This window comes from Trachemys scripta, chromosome 4, assembly GCF_013100865.1.
Source record: "Trachemys scripta elegans isolate TJP31775 chromosome 4, CAS_Tse_1.0, whole genome shotgun sequence".
NCBI classification, from domain to species: Eukaryota; Metazoa; Chordata; order Testudines; family Emydidae; genus Trachemys; species Trachemys scripta.
Window position 1 is genome coordinate 10914170 of NC_048301.1, and position 18291 is coordinate 10932460.

General features: G+C 38.5%; 1 protein-coding gene across 1 annotated transcript in view; it reads left to right on the forward strand.

Annotated features, from left to right (window-relative positions):
- PELI2 (pellino E3 ubiquitin protein ligase family member 2) overlaps positions 1–14805 on the forward strand; it is a 114740-nt gene extending 99935 nt beyond the window's left edge. The window contains exons 4-6 of the mRNA XM_034768104.1: positions 8939–9136; positions 9908–10096; positions 12482–14805. Of these exons, the coding sequence (XP_034623995.1) occupies positions 8939–9136; positions 9908–10096; positions 12482–13048 (954 nt within the window). The 3' untranslated portion in view covers positions 13049–14805. The remainder of the gene's footprint in view (positions 1–8938; positions 9137–9907; positions 10097–12481) is intronic.
- The last annotated feature ends 3486 nt before the right edge of the window (positions 14806–18291 follow it).

The following is an 18291-nucleotide window of genomic DNA, read 5'->3' on the forward strand; positions in this document are numbered from 1 at the left end:
ACTGTAAAAATGATAAACAAAAGAAATAGTATTTTTCAGTTCACCTCATGCAAGTACTGTAGTGCAATCTCTTTATCGTGAAAGTGCAACTTACAAATGTAGATTTTTTTTTTTTTTTGTTACATGGTTTTGTGTTTGAGTGCAGTTATGTAAAACTTTAGAGCCTGCAAGTCCAGTCAGTCCTACTTCTTGTTCAGCCAATCGCTAAGACAAACAAGTTTGTTTACATTTACGGGAGATAATGCTGCCCGCTTCTTATTTGCAATGCCACCTGAAAGTAAGAACAGACATTCGCATGGCACTTTAGTAGCCGGCATTGCAAGGTATTTACATGCCAGATCTGCTAAGCTTTCGTATGCCCCTTCATGCTTCAGCCACCATTCCAGAGGATATTCTTCCATGCTCATTAAAAAAAATGTGTTAATTAAATTTGTGACTGAACTTCTTGAGGCAGAATTGTATGTCTCCTACTCTGTGTCTTACCTGCATTCTGCCATATATTTCATGTTATAGCAGTCTCGGATGATGACCCAGCATGTTGTTCGTTTTAAGCACACTTTCACTGCAGATTTGACAAAACGCAAAGAAGGTACCAATGTGAAATTTCTAAAGATAGCTACAGCACTCGACCAAAAATTTAAGCATCTGAAGTGCCTTCCAAAATCTGATCGGGACGGGGTTTGGAGCATGCTTTCAGAAGTCTTAAAAGAGCATCACTCCAATGCGGAAACTACAGAACCCGAACCACCAAAAAAGAAAATCAACCTTCTGTTGGTGGCATCTGACTCAGATGATGAAAATGAACATGCATTGGTCTGCACTGCTTTGCATTGTTATCAGGCAGAACCCATCATCAGCATGGACTCATGTCCTCTGGAATGGTGGTTGAAGCATGAAGGGACATATGAATCTTTAGTTTGTCTGGCATGTAAATATCTTGCAACGCTGGCTACAACAGTGCCATACGGACGCCTGCTGTCGCTTTCAGGTGACATTGTAAACGAAGTAGGCAGCATTATCTCCTGCAAATGTAAACAAACTTGTTTATCTGAGCGATTGGCTGAACAAGAAGTAGGAATGTGTGGACTTTGTTTTATTTTTGAATGCAGTTATTTTTTGTACATAATTCTATATTTGTAAGTTCAACTTTCATGATAAAGATTGCACTACAGTACTTGTATGAGGTGAATTTAAAAATACTATTTCTTTTGTTTTTACAGGGCAAATATTTATAATAAAAAATATACAGTTAGCACTGTACACTTTGTATTCTGTGTTGTAATTGAAAGCAACATATTTGAAAATGTGGAAAACATCCAAAAATACTTATATAAATAGGATTCTATTATTAACAGTGCGATTAATTACTTTTTTTAATCGCTTGACAGCCCTAGTAATTATATATAAAAAAAGGATTTCTGTACATAGGATCACTAGGCTGAGGAAAAAAACTTGCACAATCTTTTCTTGTCAAGGCCACACACGTTCATCTTAACAGTAATTAAATCATCCTACTTTGAGTTATTAAACGCCTTTGTTCAGTCTGTAGCACTTAAGTGTTCAGCACTTGGTTTTCTTTCTGTTGACACAATGAGGAGAGGAAACGGCCTAACTATCCAAATGTAAATCCCCTCTGCTCCAATCATTTTCTATTCTTGCTCCATCTAAAGTTCTCCCAGGGGAATCTAGTGATGCATGAATTCTTATTACTTCCATTTAGTGATTAACGAGAAGTGTAGTTTTTGCTATAGTCTTGCTTAATGTACTTTCATGCCATAGCAAATAAACATTGCCCATTATGAATAAATTGAAATGGAAGAATGGGCTTTTCCTCGAAAACTAATAAAACAGGAAAATATTACCAAGATGTATTGTTCTGGGTTTTTGTCCACAGATCCAGCCATAGGTTACAGTGCAGTACAGTTTTTCCATTTTTATTCTCTCTCACTTTGGTGGATCTCAACAGTGAATTTTTTTTACAAACAAAATCAGGCCTTTCTTGACAGCTGGAGCTGGAATTTTCCCATTATCAATAATAATGCAGAAAAGGCAGAAATGTTCAATATTTCTGTTCTATGTTTGGAAAAAAACAGATTTAGTCATATCCTATACCACTCTTTCCATTGTACTAGGATCGCAGTGGGATGTTAGACCTTTTAAAATCAGCAGGTCAAAATAACTTACATCCAGGAGTTTTCAAAGATCTGGCTCAAGTGCTCATTGGATTGTTTAATGTTGATTTTCAATGAAGAGTACGTCCACACTAAAGGCAGTGTGTAGAGTGCAGACACTGTGCACCCAGCTAGCAAAGGTATAAATAGCAGTGTGGATGGTGAGACACAGCTTTTGAGCTTACACAGAGCGCTTGAACAAGCTTGTCTCTGTCGAACAAAAGTTGGTCAATAAAAGATATTCCCTCACCCACCTTGTCTCTCTAAAGGAGTTTAATACAGTTAATGCCATCAGTATGGATTTATGGAAAATAGATCCTGTCAAACGAACCTGGTATCTTTTTTTAATGAGATTACAAGTTTGGTTGATAAATATAATAGTGTTGACATAATATACTTAGTCTTCTGTGCGGCATTTGACTTGGTACCACACAACATTTTGATCAAAAAACTAGAGAGAAAAAATTAACCTGGAATTCATTAAATGGATTAAATGCTGGGTAACTGATCAGTCTCAAAATGTAATTGTAAATGGGGACTCATCATTAAGTAGGTGTGTTTTTATCACCTTCCGCGGGTGGTAATTGGTCCTGCTAGTTGGTGTCGGGGCAGGACATGAGGGTGAGGAAATGAAGGGTATGGAGCATGAGCATGTACAAGCTGTGTCCTAGGCACAGTTCGGAGGCAGGCCGGCTGCAGGTTACGCAGCCGACTCAGCTGGTGTGGAAGGTGCAGCTGGGGAGGCTCATGGGGCAGGGGCCCAATGTTGAGGTTCGGATCCATTGGAGAGGCAGCCCTCCTTTGGCTGAGGATTTGCCTCCCAATGGCAATCTTGCAGAGCCTGCTGTCCCCTCTGTGACGGGTTCGGTCACAGAGATTCCCCTGGGACTGTCACCTGATGTGCTGAGACTTCCTCTGAGCCTGTTTTCTCTGCCAGTTTGGGCCTCCAGAACCCTGCCTTGTTGAACCAGACACGCCAGTCTGCTCCAACACAGACCCAGGGTCTGAACCACATGCCCCAAAGCTGCAGACTTAACTGAAAACAGCTTAAGAAGTGCTCCTGTCTCCAGCACCCAGACACCCAACTCCCAATGGGATCCAAACCCCAAATAAATCCGTTTCTCTGTATAAAGCTTATACAGGGTAAACTCACAAATTGTCCGCCCTCTATAATACTGATAGAGAGAGATGCACAGCTCTTTGCTCGCCCAGGTATTAATTACTTACTCTGGGTTAATTAATAAGCAAAAAGTGATTGTATTAAGTATAAAAAGTAGTATTTAAGTGGTTCCAAGTAATAACAGACAGAACAAAGTAAGTTACCAAACAAAACACGCAAGTCTAAGCCTAATACATTAAGAAACTGATTACAGATGAAATCTCACCCCCAGAGATGTTCCAATAAGCTTCTTTCATAGCCTGGACTCCTTCCTAGTCTGGGTCCAGCAATCACTCACACCCCCGTAGTTACTGTCCTTTGTTCCAGTTTCTTTCAGGCATCTCTTGGGGGTGGAGAGGCCATCTCTTGAGCCAGCTAAAGACAAAATGGAGAGGCTTCTAGGGCCTTTTATATTCTCTCTTGTGGGCAGAAACCCCTTTGTTCTTCTGTGCAAAGTCACAGCAACAAGATGGAGTTTGTAGCCACCTGGGCAAGTCACATGTCCATGAATGATTCTGCTTTTTGCAGGCCGACACCATTGTTTACATTTTAGTTTGAAGGTTCCTAGGAAAGCTCAGATATGGATTGGCATCTCCCAAAGTCCATTGTCAGTTAAGTGTTTCTTGACTGGGCACTTACTGAGAATAGTCCTTTCTCAAGAAGCTGACCAGATGCTTCACTGAGGCTACTTAAAATCAAACACATTGAGATACAAGTACATAGCCAATCTTCATAACTTAAAATACAAAAATGATACACACATACTGACAGCATAATCATAACCAGCAAATTACAACCTTTCTATAGGCACCCCACTTGACCTCCTCTGTATAAGATCTGGTGCAACCATAGGACCCTGGTTGCAACAATGATCTCTACGGTCTCAGTTCAGGGCAATAATGTCACACGTACTATAAAGCAATGATGACCCTGAATGTATTTGAGTATGAAGGCTTTATTTTTCAGAGTAGAGCAATACTTCCGATATTCTGTTTAAAATAGTAGGGTCAAATTCTCTTCCGTTGTCATTGAGTAAAATTCCATTAGTCAATGGGTCTTCGCTTGTTTACATCATCAGAGAATTTGGCCCACCATCTTCAAAGACAGGTTTCAGAGTAGCAGCTGCGTTAGTCTGTATCCGCAAAAAGAACAGGAGTACTTGTGACACCTTAGAGACTAACAAATTTATTTCAGCGTAAGCTTTCGTGGGCTACAACCCACTTCATCGGATGCATGTAGTGGAAAATACAGTAGGAAGATATATACACACAGAGAACATGAAACAGTGGGTGTTACCATACACACTATAAGGAGAGTGATCAGTTAAGGTGAGCTATTATCAGCTCCTACTGTATTTTCCACTACATGCATCCAATGAAGTGGGCTGTAGCCCACGAAAGCTTATGCTCAAATAAATGTATTAGTCTCTAAGGTGCCACAAGTACTCCCGTTCTTTTTGCGGATACAGACTAACACAGCAGCTACTCTGAATTCAGCGTTACAGTACAGCAGTGTTTGTAGCCCCCAGCATGTTTCATGTATGTGTCCCAAACTATATCCTATATCTCTCTAAATAAGAGCTCATAAAGTATTAAAACAAAATCGAAGCAACAATCTGCAAACTGATACTTATTAGCATGACCTTCCAAAAGAAAGATACTGGGTGGGGGAACTAAATCTTTCAGAGAAAATGGTAATGAAATCCAGAACCTTTCACCTCTAAATTGGTAGTTCAAATCTAGTGTAGGTACAGACTCTGTCAAATGACTTAATGGTCAGCTTATCTCCTAATGGATAATTGCCCATGTGGCCAAAATCACTACAGTTGGTACTGATTAACTTTTTGGGGGGGATAGTCTCAAAGGCAAAAGATTTGAATTGGCATGAAGACTGGATAGCTTTCTCTTGTGAAGGTAATTCTTGCCACATCCATAAGGACAGTATGCTGCTGTTTTAAATTATCATAGTCCTGTGTGAATTTAGTGCCTCTAGCAAATGCTGAATTTACTTTTTAAACGATTGAGAGATTTTTTTAAATGGCTTTACTGCATTTAATATGTAGTATTATGTTACACAGAGGTAATTCTACATGTCTTGTTACAAAGAGAATGGAATATCAAAATATAAGTTTAGTACAAATATATGTTTATCAATGCAAATGTGTTAATCTCAGGATTATTTTTATCCTGTGCCACTTTTTAAAAAAAAACTAAATATTTTCTCTTGTTTCAGAAATGTCTAAGCCCGATGGGCACAAGAAATAAAAACTTCAAGCCTATAGATCTTAATGCTAGTGTCTAAAACAGTTGAGATTCCCTGTTGCCAGGTGATTTGATGTGGTTATGCAGAAAATCAAGAGTTAACACTTGGACTGATGTCATGCTTTCAAAGCCAATAGGACCATTCTTCTGTTGTTGTTGTAACTACTTTAAAAGCTCTAATAGCAATCCAGAGTTAGAGGTTTAACAGCTGGAAGAAATATAGTGGGAAACACTTGTAGTAAGCAAACAACTTATATAGTTGTCTGATGTCCCTTTAAGTAGATCTACAAGTGTGTTACATTTTATAGCATTTGACTGATCTCTGCATCACTATGCAAAATCATAGACTAGAGTGTCTTGATGACTTCCAATATTCGTGTGCCGTTGATAAGAAAAGGCACAATCTAAGATAACTTCTGAGCCTTCAACATGTGCTAAAAGTTTGTTGGGAAATCTGTCAAAGCTACCATCGAATCAGGACCAAGTTTAACCTTTATATGCAGGTTACTGAAACTGTTGAGTTTTTTTCATATTAAAGCAAAATAAAGCTAATTAGCTTCAGCATGACTGAGGTGACCCTCACATTGCTATGGTTTGAATTAAGGGGGAACAGATTCTAAATCTGTAACATTTTCTGAAGTCAGGCAGGAATTTGACCGATCTGTTGCTACTGTGCAACAATGGTACCTTTTAACAGGAATTCCATAGGGAGGTAAATACAAGTCCATTGGAAATAGGATTTCAAGGGAGGTACAGTTAATGGAGCATTCTGTAATATTTTTTATTTGACTTTTTTTTTAAAGCAGCACAAACTGTGACACATCCAACTTTGTGTACTTAATTTTTACTGTCTGTTTTGTGCATTCTATTAAAAATCTTACATTCTCTGAAAAGTTGAAGTGAATAGTTTTGGTTAGACTGATTAGTACTTTCATTATTTCTATGTGGTTTTGCTTTAGCAAATTTACTAAATTCTAAAAGCAATCTGGAGCTAGGGCAGGGGAAATCTTCACTTGCTTTTATATTAATATGTTAAAATGTCAGGTTCAGCATGTATTTGTGGGTTTGCTGCATAGTTTGATATTCTAGAGTAAGCAGGGTTTTACAAATGGGATTGCTTTTTGTATCATTGCTACAGGTTCATTTGATAGGGTGAATATTAAGTGTCATATATTTGCTTAATTCTTGAAGAGCTTTTCTTCTCTATTTGTATAGACATAGTGGATTTATAGGGGGGATGTTTTAGAGATTGGCTCTTTTTTACCCGCAGAGATGTGTATGCACATGATGAATCCATATGTGTTCCCATTGCTGGCCTTTGAAGTGCAAGTAAGCTACACAGATTGTATCCTCCTCACAAAACTTTTTAAAGATTTTCATTGAGAAGTTCTTAGCTTACATATAAATGAGGAGGAGTACTTGTGGCACCTTAGAGACTAACAAATTTATTTGAGCATAAGCTTTCGTGGGCTACAGCCCACTTCATCAGATGCATAGAATGGAACATATAGTAAGAAGATATATATATATATATATACACACACACACACACACACACACACACATACAGAGAACATGAAAAGGTGAAAGTTGCCATACCAACTCTAAGAGGCTAATTAATTAAGATGAGCTATTATCAGCAGGAGAAAAAAAATTTTTGTAGTGATAATCAAGATGGCCCATTCCAGGCAATTGACAAGAAGGTGTGAGGATACTTAACATGGGGAAATAGATTCAGTTTGTGTAATGACCCAGCCACTCCCAGTCTCTATTCAAGCCCAAGTTAATGGTATCTAGTTTGCAAATTAATTCTAGTTCAGCAGTTTCTCATTGGAGTCTGTTTTTGAAGCTTCAGAAAAGCTTTGAATTAAACTAGAATTAATTAACTATATGTTACTATATGTTCCATTCTATGCATCTGATGAAGTGGCTGTAGCTCACAAAAGCTTATGCTCAAATAAATCTGTTAGTCTCTAAGGTGCCACAAGTACTCCTGTTCTTTTTGCGGATACAGACTAACACGGCTGCTACTCTGAAACCTGTCATATAAATGAGGGTTCTTGGAATTAAACTACATTGGCATACAAAATATTTATAATTTTATTTTGGTTAGCAGCAGGTCACAAGGCATCTGTTCAGAAGTACTTTAAATTCCTTTTTTTTTTTTTTGTTTCTAACCTATAACTACCTGATTACTGTCCAGAGTGGTGTAACATTACTTGCATATAGAAGTACTAGTACCAGCTCAGTGTTGTGTCTGCACCTTTGTTCGATAGTCAGATCCCTTTGTCCATTTTATAATTTGCGATTCCAAATGCACAGTTGTTCCTTGTTTTAGAATTGTTTTATAGATGTGGGGGGAAAGTTTTAAATGCTTAGGACTCTTTGAGAGATTTGTTCCTTATCTCAGCTGCTTTATTTTTCTCAGAGTAAGTGCTTAATACAAAAAGTGTTATTTAAAATGTCTTGCATAAGTACAGGGGAAGGCAACATATGGCACGCGAGCTGATTTTCAGTGGCACTCACACTGCCCGGGTTCTGGCCACTGGTCCGGGGGGCTCTGCATTTTAATTTAATTTTAAATGAAGCTTCTTAAACATTTTAAAAACCTTATTTACTTTACATACAACAATAGTTTAGTTATATATTATAGACTTGTAGAAAGAGACCTTCTAAAAACGTTAAAATCTATGACTGGCATGCAAAACCTTAAATGAGAGTGAATAAATGAAGACTCGGCACACCACTTCGGAAAGGTTGCTGACCCCTGCTCTAGTACTTCTGGCCAAATGAGTATCCTGTCCTGAGAATTTTATGTATAAGACTTACAAAATGCAATGATATCTAAAATATGAATTAGACTCTCATTTTCTGTGAAGATATATTTTTAAAACTGTTTTGGTCTAAAAACATGTTTTAATTTCATGGCAGTTTTAAAATGACAGTAGTTCTTTAACTTTTTATTTATCTGAATGTAGGCGTATAGTATTTATTTGCAGAGAAGGGGGTATGAAATACAGCAGTAACCAAAATTTTCACACTGCTAGCCAAAATCTCCCCTCCCCTTTTAAATAAAATTAATATGCTTCAGATTTGCTGGTACATACATAGCCACAGCAGTTTTATCAAATGAAAAGCTCTCTTGCTATGAAAATGGTGAATTTTTGCCAAGGGCAAATATGTGAAAATATGATAGTCCAGAGCAGGAATTTCACCTTTCAGACAAGTGGTTGGCAGAGTGTGGATAATTGATGTGATCAAAATTAACTTTGTCAAAATGGTAGCATTGATGTTTCTGTGCGGTATATTTAGAGAGTTGTATATCAAGTGCATTTTGAATTTTTGAAGTTGGGAGATCCAAAGAAAGCCCTATAGACTTTGTAGTAACAGATACAATTTCTGGCAGTCAAAACAATGATGAAACTCAGATCACACAAAGCACCATATCCAGGTTTGCATGCAGGATTGTCTGCGATAGGAATGCACCGTATACAGCAAGGATTTTTGCAGCAGGATTTGACTCTTCTAAAAACATATTTCTTGGAGTAAGTACTATTGATCGCTATGTTATCTACAAGCAAAAATAGCCTCTATGCCATATGACTGATCTTAAAAAAAAAAAAAAAAAAAAAAAGGGCACAAGAATTTGCTTATTACAAATTGTGTATATTGTCATTGACTTTGGTGCCTAAGTTTATTAAAACCTTGATAATTCTATTAGTTGAAAAATGTATGGGAACTTCAAATTTATTGCCACTCTGTGAACTCTTCACAGTGCCTTCTACCTATCTTTAATATCCGAGTCTAAATTAAGTGGCCTCTTTTTTTGTTGTTGAAAAGACTGGCAGCAGCTCTTCAGGGCGCAACATGAGTTCTGACGAGGCATTCACCATTAATTAGACTTACAGAGGGATTGTTTTGGCTATATGAGTGCTGGCTACCAAGGAAAGATATAACAGCCACCCAGTACAAGCCACAGTAAACACTGTAATTTATATAAACTATAGTGGTTAACAGCATCTTCATGATTTAAGTGTTAGCTGATATGTCTGTAAAGCCAACAGTGATTGCACAAGCATCTCATGTCTGACGTTTGGTTTATTGAGTTAGAAGTAACAATTTTCTGCAAAAGTTTAAATACTGGTTAAAAATGTGCAGCTAAATCTCTTGCTGCTTTGAAAATATCACCCACCAGCCTTAGAATTCACCAACAGTGTTCTTCACCCTTATAAACACTAACTGTGCTGGTGAAATACTCTTGAGGCTTTGAAAGTAAAAGGCTGCCTTCTTTCCCATTGTTGTGGTGTTACATCTAGGAAAAAGCAGCAAAATGGAAAAATCCTGATGGGCACATGGATGGATTAACAACCAATGGCGTTCTGGTCATGCATCCAAAAGGAGGGTTTACCGAAGAGTCTAAACCTGGAGTGTGGCGGGAAATCTCTGTCTGTGGTGATGTATATACTCTACGAGAAACCAGATCTGCTCAACAAAGGGGGAAGCTAGTAAGTTGAAAGTGCACAGTTATTCAAAACCAAAGTACTAACAACATAGGAAATCCTCTTTTTTCTGGCACTGAGAACTGTGATAGTAGAGGTGTGGAGTACATGAAGTACAGTATTGCTTGAGCATTGTCACACCTAGCACTGGGGTAGGGGATCACTGAGCACACACACACACAGACAGACAGAGATAGAAGAGCCAGGGAGGGTCCCTTGTGGGAGATCTGAGCAGGTTACTGAGTCAGTCCTGAGAAGTGAGCTCTACTGCTCCTCCTCCAGCTGCCTAAAGACCCCCAAGAGGCCTGGCTGTTGTTTGATCTACTAGCAGGGAGAGGGAAAGAGAGCAGGGTCCCCATTCTACCACCAGGCCTTTGAGGGGAGGGGTTTGCACATCTCAACATCTATTCTGGTTTTTTTGCTACAATGCTCTCCTTTCCAGCTGCTCATCTGTCTCTTCCTTCCTTTTTTCGAAGGAGGGGTCAGATGTAACTATTCAGCCATCAAGCTGTTAGACTCTGAGGATTGGGGCAAGTGTAGGTGATAATTTTCCAGCCCCTACTCATCCATTTTCAACCTCGTGTTTTTTCTTACTGGGCGACCCATTCTTCCCTTCCTCCCCACTCTGTGGCCACACTCCTACTGCGTCTTCCAACTTTGGGGCTCAAGAGATTTTTTTCTGCACCCTTTCCCTCCCCTCCCTCCTTCGCTGACTGTTATGGATGTCTGAGGAGACAACTGATGCTCCCTGTCTGGGTTGCTTAGGACTGCAGCTTTTAGAAGCAGGAGTCCTACCCTTCTGAGTAGGCACTTGTTGTTCCTCCAGGTATTCCTACCTCTTGCAACGACGCATTGACTTATTAATTCTAGTTTTGTTGTAACTGATATAAAAAGGGAGAGCACCATATCCTGGGCTGTGGGTGCCTTTGCTATGTTCAAAAATACAATGACAGAATAGAATTATACACTGTTAGCAAAACACCTTTAGTGCCGCTGAAGAAAAGCGGTTCTAGAATAAGTAAGTCTCCTCTTCCACAGATAAAACAACTTGCCTTCTTATTGTAAATAAAATTACACGGCATACTAGTTAGTACTGCTGTGAGCAATATTCTTTGAGTGAATTCATAAAAATGAATCCACCAAGTTTGCAATGTGTTCAGTCCATGATACCAAGAGACCTTTCCCTTTTCTGTTTGTAAAGAATTCTGACTCCTCATTTGATGAGCTTCTGTTCTGATCACTGAACTTCGTACCTGTAGCACTTGCTGTAAATTACCTTTTATCAATAGATTATTGTATCGTTAGCTAGGGTTTTTATAGGGATGATTTACTGTTCTTAATCCACAAATTTGGGCTAAATTAATATATCAAGTGTGATCACTCCTCCTGCCAGCCACACTTATTGAAGTGCTCTGTTTAATATCCAGGATATTTATTTGATATGACAGTACTGGATGTTCCACCCCTTAACAATGTGTAAAGCTGATGCTGGTTAATTATACACTTCTCAGTCCTGAGAAGCAGTCTGTTCTCAGTTAATGTCACACACACATTTTAATGTGCATTCAGCATTTCAAGGGTGGTACCAACAGCGCAAGTTGCCTATGTGTTTGTGACATTAAAACAAATTAGAGAAAGCTGCACCAAAGCTGCTGTTTTGTTTAGTATATTCTCTCAAAATGTTGCATAATCACCTGCTTTCATTCAGAAGAGAAAATGAGACGTTTTAGACAGTAAATCTTATGCTGTGGTTTGTACACAATGCCTGTTTATACACTAAGAGCCTGATTTTTCAGAAGAGCGGAGTGCCTTCAGCTTCTATCGACTTCAATATGAGTAATAGGTGCTCCTCACTTCTAAAAATTTGGGACTAAGATTTAGCTGTCAGTTACTTTTATGCTCTAGTATAAAACTTACAAAAGTATTTGTGAATTTGGCTAGCATTGGTATCTGCAATATAAAATGTCACTTGCCCGCCAAAAACAAAGGAAGCAAAATGCAACAGAAAGCTCTGAAGGAGTGATACAGCTGACTATCTGGTACACAACTCAGAATGAAGGAGTGGGAACTCTGTAAATCCTGTCAGAACTGTCTGTAAGTAAAACAGACAACCATAGAGAAAATCCATGCTAGAGAGAGACCCAGGGAAGATCTATACCAGAAGATGAGAAAGAAAGAGACATGGTAGGTAGGAGAGAGACCCCCACATCAAAGGGGTAGTGGGGGAGGGGAGGATAATTTCCGGAGAAGTTATTTGTAAACAGTCTGAGGATTTTACCAGAGGATTGTGGGAGTGAATGGTATATGTTGAGGAAGAGGAGTCATTCAAAGAATTAGCTAAGTTGTCTGTAAAAGATCCATCTCAAATTTATGTCTGTGTTGTACCTCTAGGTAGAAAATGAGACCAACATCCTACAAGATGGCTCTCTCATTGACCTGTGTGGAGCCACTCTTCTGTGGAGAACAGCAGATGGTCTGTTTCACACACCGACTCAGAAACACATTGAAGCTTTGCGACAGGAGATAAATGCCGCTAGGCCACAGTGTCCTGTTGGGCTGAATACTTTAGCGTTTCCCAGCATTAACCGTAAAGATGTGGTAGAAGAGAAACAGCCTTGGGCTTACCTTAGCTGTGGTCACGTTCATGGCTATCACAACTGGGGACATCGCAGTGACACAGAAGCCAATGAGCGCGAGTGTCCTATGTGCAGAACCGTTGGTCCCTATGTGCCTCTTTGGCTTGGTTGCGAGGCAGGGTTTTATGTGGATGCTGGTCCGCCAACTTATGCTTTCACCCCTTGTGGACATGTGTGCTCTGAGAAATCTGCAAAATACTGGTCTCAAATCCCACTGCCTCATGGTACTCATGCATTTCATGCTTCTTGCCCTTTTTGTGCAGCACAGCTGACTGGGGAACACAACTGCGTCAAACTAATTTTTCAGGGTCCAATTGACTGATGCCATTTTACAAAGGATCACAATAACATTTTCTTTAACAATTTACTGTGAAGATTTTGCCACTAACTCTAGATTTTACCTTTTTATAATACTGTTATTACTGGGGAGGTGGGGGGGTAAGGGGCCTGACGGGGGATGAAATGGGGATACATTGATACCTGGAACTTGACAGATATCAGTGGTGTTGCATGCTCATCAGCGGCATATTCATGAAGTCTTCTTGATCAAATTGTAGTATGTTTGTAATAATCTTTCTATTAGTACCCTCGATCAGAAAAAAAGTCAATGATTTTTTTTTAATCTTGGATTTTTTAATGGAAATTTTTTTCTTCTAAACTTTGACAAGCCTTTAAAAACCTATTTTTTCAAATCTAGAAGGATCATACAGAATGTAATTTGTCTTTAATTTGCAATATAATTAACTTGAATAGTTTCTCAAAGAGTTAATATGGAATGTGTGGGCAAACATAGGTGAATGTTAACTAGACACAACTATCAATTTGGATCATACGTGAAAGGTTAGCTGCATAAATTGTAGCATATAAATGCTATTAAATTACCTGTTATGATATAATGCAGTTGGCCAAAAAGGCATCAAGGATTACTTGAAACTGGGGAATTCCTGTTTGCTTTGATTTCCTTTCAGTGTAGTGAATATCCAGTGTTCATGAAATACAGTATATGGTTGATTTTTTTTTAACCTGCATTTTGTGAAATTGAATTACTTTTACACATGTAAAGTTGTTTATACCTTTTTAAAGAGAGAGTTTCTGTATATTTGTAGTCCTGCCTTTGCTTTCTTTCTGCTTAATGTGGCTTGCCGTTGCTGCTCACCTTGCATGCCTGGAACTACTGGGTTAATTAAGATGAAGCAACCCTTTAAGAATTGCATTAATGAAGAGGTAGCACTGCAGCAATAGAAAATAGGTTTAGGTGCTGTTATACAGAATTTATGCACATAAACCTAAATCCAGCAAGGCATTCTAAGCACATGCTTAACTTTAAGCACACCATTAGCCCTTTTGACTTCAGTTAGGCTTAAGTGCTTGGCTGGATTGGGGCCATGCTGTCTTCTTTTGAAATCAAAAAGTGATTAAAAATAAGCTACTGGTTTTTTTAAGCTCACTTACATGATACTAGCCAAAATGCTAGGAAGAGAGCATCCTTCCATAATTTAACTGTAGTTTTGTTTGACTTACTGCCATCTTTTCTTGCATTTTTGAGAAGTGCTGGAATCTATTTTTATTTAAAATGTTTGCAAATCAAACAGAATTCAAATGTAATCATTAAATACACACAATAGAGTAGATTGTTCATCTGCAGTAGATAATCTGAAATTCCTGATTTTTAAGAGAAGAAATAGGTGTTTACTAGGGAAATAATTAAATCAGGATTTCATAAGAGATCTACCATCCCACTCTGCCAGCTTCATTTGGTTGAGAATAATAATAATTCTTGATCCTTGCTCTCTGTAATCTAGGTATCTGAGGTATCAGTCTATCCAAGTTGAAAGACTTTGGGAGAAAATCAACAAAAGGTGAAACTGATTATTCAAAACTCAGTTCTGTTAAAGTGATTACCATATCACTTGAAATTTGCTATATTTGCGCCCTTTGTATAAATATATAATTTATATGATTTTAATATATTGTGTATATACTTGAATTGGCCTGTTCATATTTTGGTTGTCAAATTGTTTTATAGTTAACCTTATAAACATTTAAAATGTCCCTTGCCTATGGTGGTGGGACGTATTATTTTGTCTGCTGCTGTTTAATATAATTTTGCTGTGTAAAAAAGTTTGGCATTTTAATAATTTGAAAATAGCTTTACTTCTATTTTTAAACTTTATTTTCATTTTGCCGTAGTATTCATTCTGCAGCATTCCCTGTACAAATTCCAAATTGTACAGTTTGCTTGTCTGTCTCACTGGTTGGAAAGGGGACAAATCTTGTTAGTCTAGAACTGTACACTTCTTCCTAGTGCCTTTTCAGTGAGATCCTTTTGTTATTCCATGTTCCAAGTCCTTCCACAAGGCAGCCTTGTGGTTAATGTTCTACCAAGAAGGACAGCCCAACCAGACAGAAAAAAAATGCCGTTAGCCTTCATTTCTCTGCCATGGTTTGTGGCATAAACATAAGGGTGTAGCTGTCTCTTCCCTTCCCTAGCTGTCTTCAGTATAAATTCCTCAGGTTCCACTTGCATTCTGCAGCATTTGTTCTACTTAGCATATACCTCATCTGTGAGAAGCAGACTCCACCCTGTTCTGTTGAACTGTCCCTGTTAGCTAGAGAGCTTTTGTCATGAGAGAGGCCACAAAATCAAACTTTCAGGAAATGTACATTGTTGTCTCAAGGTCACAAGATTTAACGCTTGGCAATAGAGATTAACAGTGGTAGTCAGAGCCCTAGATTTTGAGACCTTTTGCACTCACAGGACTACAATATGCTTCACATCCCTGAGAGAGTAACTATTTTGGCAAGCAGCAAGTGTAGTCTCCCCATGAGAGTTAATGGACTGTAGTCATAAAAGTTCCCAGGCACCTCCATACCAAGCCTCTTTACGTTCCTCCTTCGCCATTATAATCTAGATATGGGAGCTGATGTCCCCCCACCTTGCCCAATCACATACACCTGTACAAAGTGGGTGTAAAATGCTACAGTTTTGCACGCTCACCTTGCCATGGTGTAAATGACTCCTTAGGTGCAAGACTGTGGAGTTTCAGGCCTGTGATTTTCAGCTGCGGAGATATCACTTGAAAGACTATGTCCAAACTCTCTTATTCCCATCCAGCTTGGATTAGCACAAGAAATGCTGCAAGAAGGGAAATAGTGTCTTACCAGTGAAACCACCTTCTAGAAGTTCATTTGTATAAATCCAGGTACTCTCCCACTGACCAGTAGTTGGAATCAGAGGGAGTCTCTTTCTCTTCTCTCTCTCCCCGCCCCCATCCCCTTTCATTGCTTTGGAATTAAATTGGGGGGAAATCAGGTTTTCTGAATTAATGAAATTGTTCTGTATCTCTGATACATACATACAAAGGAATTTGCAGAAAATTCATCTTTAGACAGAAAAATGTTCTTTTATTTAATGATTTAAATGACCATCCTGTCAGTGCTTTTGCATATCCCTCAACAAAAATCGGCAATAATAATAGTGTTCCATAAGTAATATTTTTACCAGTTACTCCATCAGTTTCATTTGAATGAGTCAAAGCTGTTTGAAGCTCAATTCTACTTAGTTTTTTTTTTTTTTAGTCTCTGCTTCTCGGTTCTTGTATGCTGCAGCTCTCACATTCTCCTTTTTTCAGGCAGTTTTTTGGAAGGAGGGCTAAAGTCTACACTGAAGACTCAGTATTAAGTTGTCTGTTCTTGAATTGTGGTCCAAATTAAGCAAAATCTTTTAGTACAGTAATTCATATTAATTATGCCTCAGTATTTAATTATGAAGTATGGTACCTTTGTGCCTCAGAGTAGCCTGGCATAGATAGAGAAGAAGTTCTTTGGGACGTGGGTGGAAAGAAGGAGAAAGCCATTAACAAACGACTGGCTCTATTAAGAGCAACAAACCGATTCTGACGCAAAACAGGACATAAACATGTTTATAGCCATTTTGATTTTCATGCATCTCTTGGTTGATTTTCCAAACTTGTTTAACTTATTACATAGTCAAAAATTGAAGAGAATCCTTTTTATAGTCAGGTCCAACAAAGTTTTATCTTCACTTCATTAAGAAAAAAACCTTGACACTCTTGTTGCTGCTTTATGGGTTGGGGGAGGGATTTTTTTGTACACTTTATTTCTGACTCTGGAATTTGAGAATCCTGTTTAGAATATGGCCAGAAAGCGGGGGGGGGGGGGGGGAGGGAGTGGGATGCTGCCTAATCTTCCTATTTAAATAACTCAGTATTTTTGAGAGACTACATAGTGTCTTTATATAATTATTTTATATATTTACACACACAAACATACTAAAATGGCCAAGCCATGACTATTGGTTTGAGCTTTGATAGCTCTCTGTTGGGGCTGCTGCAGTAGCAAAGTTACTTCCGTGCCCACAATTTTTTTAAAGGCTTAAGCAAACTACGGGAAATGGAACTTCTTCAAAATAGAGCCCTACAAGAGAAATCCACTTTTATCTCCGATGTTGATAAGCCTTGACATTAAATTCTAGTGCAGAAGGCCAGCCAAAAAGAATTCATCATCTGGCCATCATCATTGCTAATGGAAGGCACTGAGATGCATTCCAGCTTGGTAACAAAGCTGTCTCTGATACAGAACTGCTTTGCCGCGTCTCCGACTTATATTAAAGGTGAGAGCTGCAAATGGCAATTTAAAACAAGATTTGTGCCCCTTTTTGATTCTCTCTGATGGTTACAAAAGATTGAGAGGATTTACTCGATATGAGCAATGTCAAGTCTTGTCTTCCCCAATTTTGTGGATGACTCTGATGCCAGGTGGGAGCTCTCACCCATTAATTGAAGTACAGAAGTGTTGAACCTAAAACACTTAAGGGAAAGAAAGTTGTCTTTAAGCACTTGAGTTTGAGATATTAAAAAAGCCAAATAGTTTGAAATATTCTGGCTAAAGTCTCTTCCTCTGTCTGATGCTCAGTTTACAGCTTTTTGTGGTATTTTAATTCCTCTTGTTCTCCATCCATATAATTATAGGGTAGACAGTGCAAGAAAACCAGTGTGTTTTGTGGAGGGGTGGTGTTTTAAAAAACAAACCCTTTCAGGATTGCTTGATCACAAAGAAGCAAAGAGGGGCACGGACTTCTCTCTCTTGGCAATTCGTTAATTCCCGTTTATAATGGTTTGCATTGTAAGTAGTCCCCAAAGCTGGTACTAGGAAAAGTGAAGGGTAACCCTATTCATTCAGGATCAATTTCTGACTTCCTTACACAAACAAAACTTGTACCCAGATTCTGTGGTCCTTATGCAAGCAAATTCGCATTGACTTCAGCATGAGTTTTGTTCTTGAAAAGACCACAGTATCTGGCCTTTTGTTCCTATAGATGGGGGCTGGGGTATATAATATTACTTTCAGCGCTAGTTAAACATGCCATCTTTGTTTTTGCTAGCAGCAGAGCAAAAGTATAAATTGCTGGGACAACAAACAGAAGTTACTTTGAAGAAAGCAGTAGCTCTCAAATCACTTTATTTTTAATGAGGCATATTTATACTTTCCAGATGGGCAGTTAACCTTCACCACGTACCTTGTGTTCCTTTGCATCATGGGTAA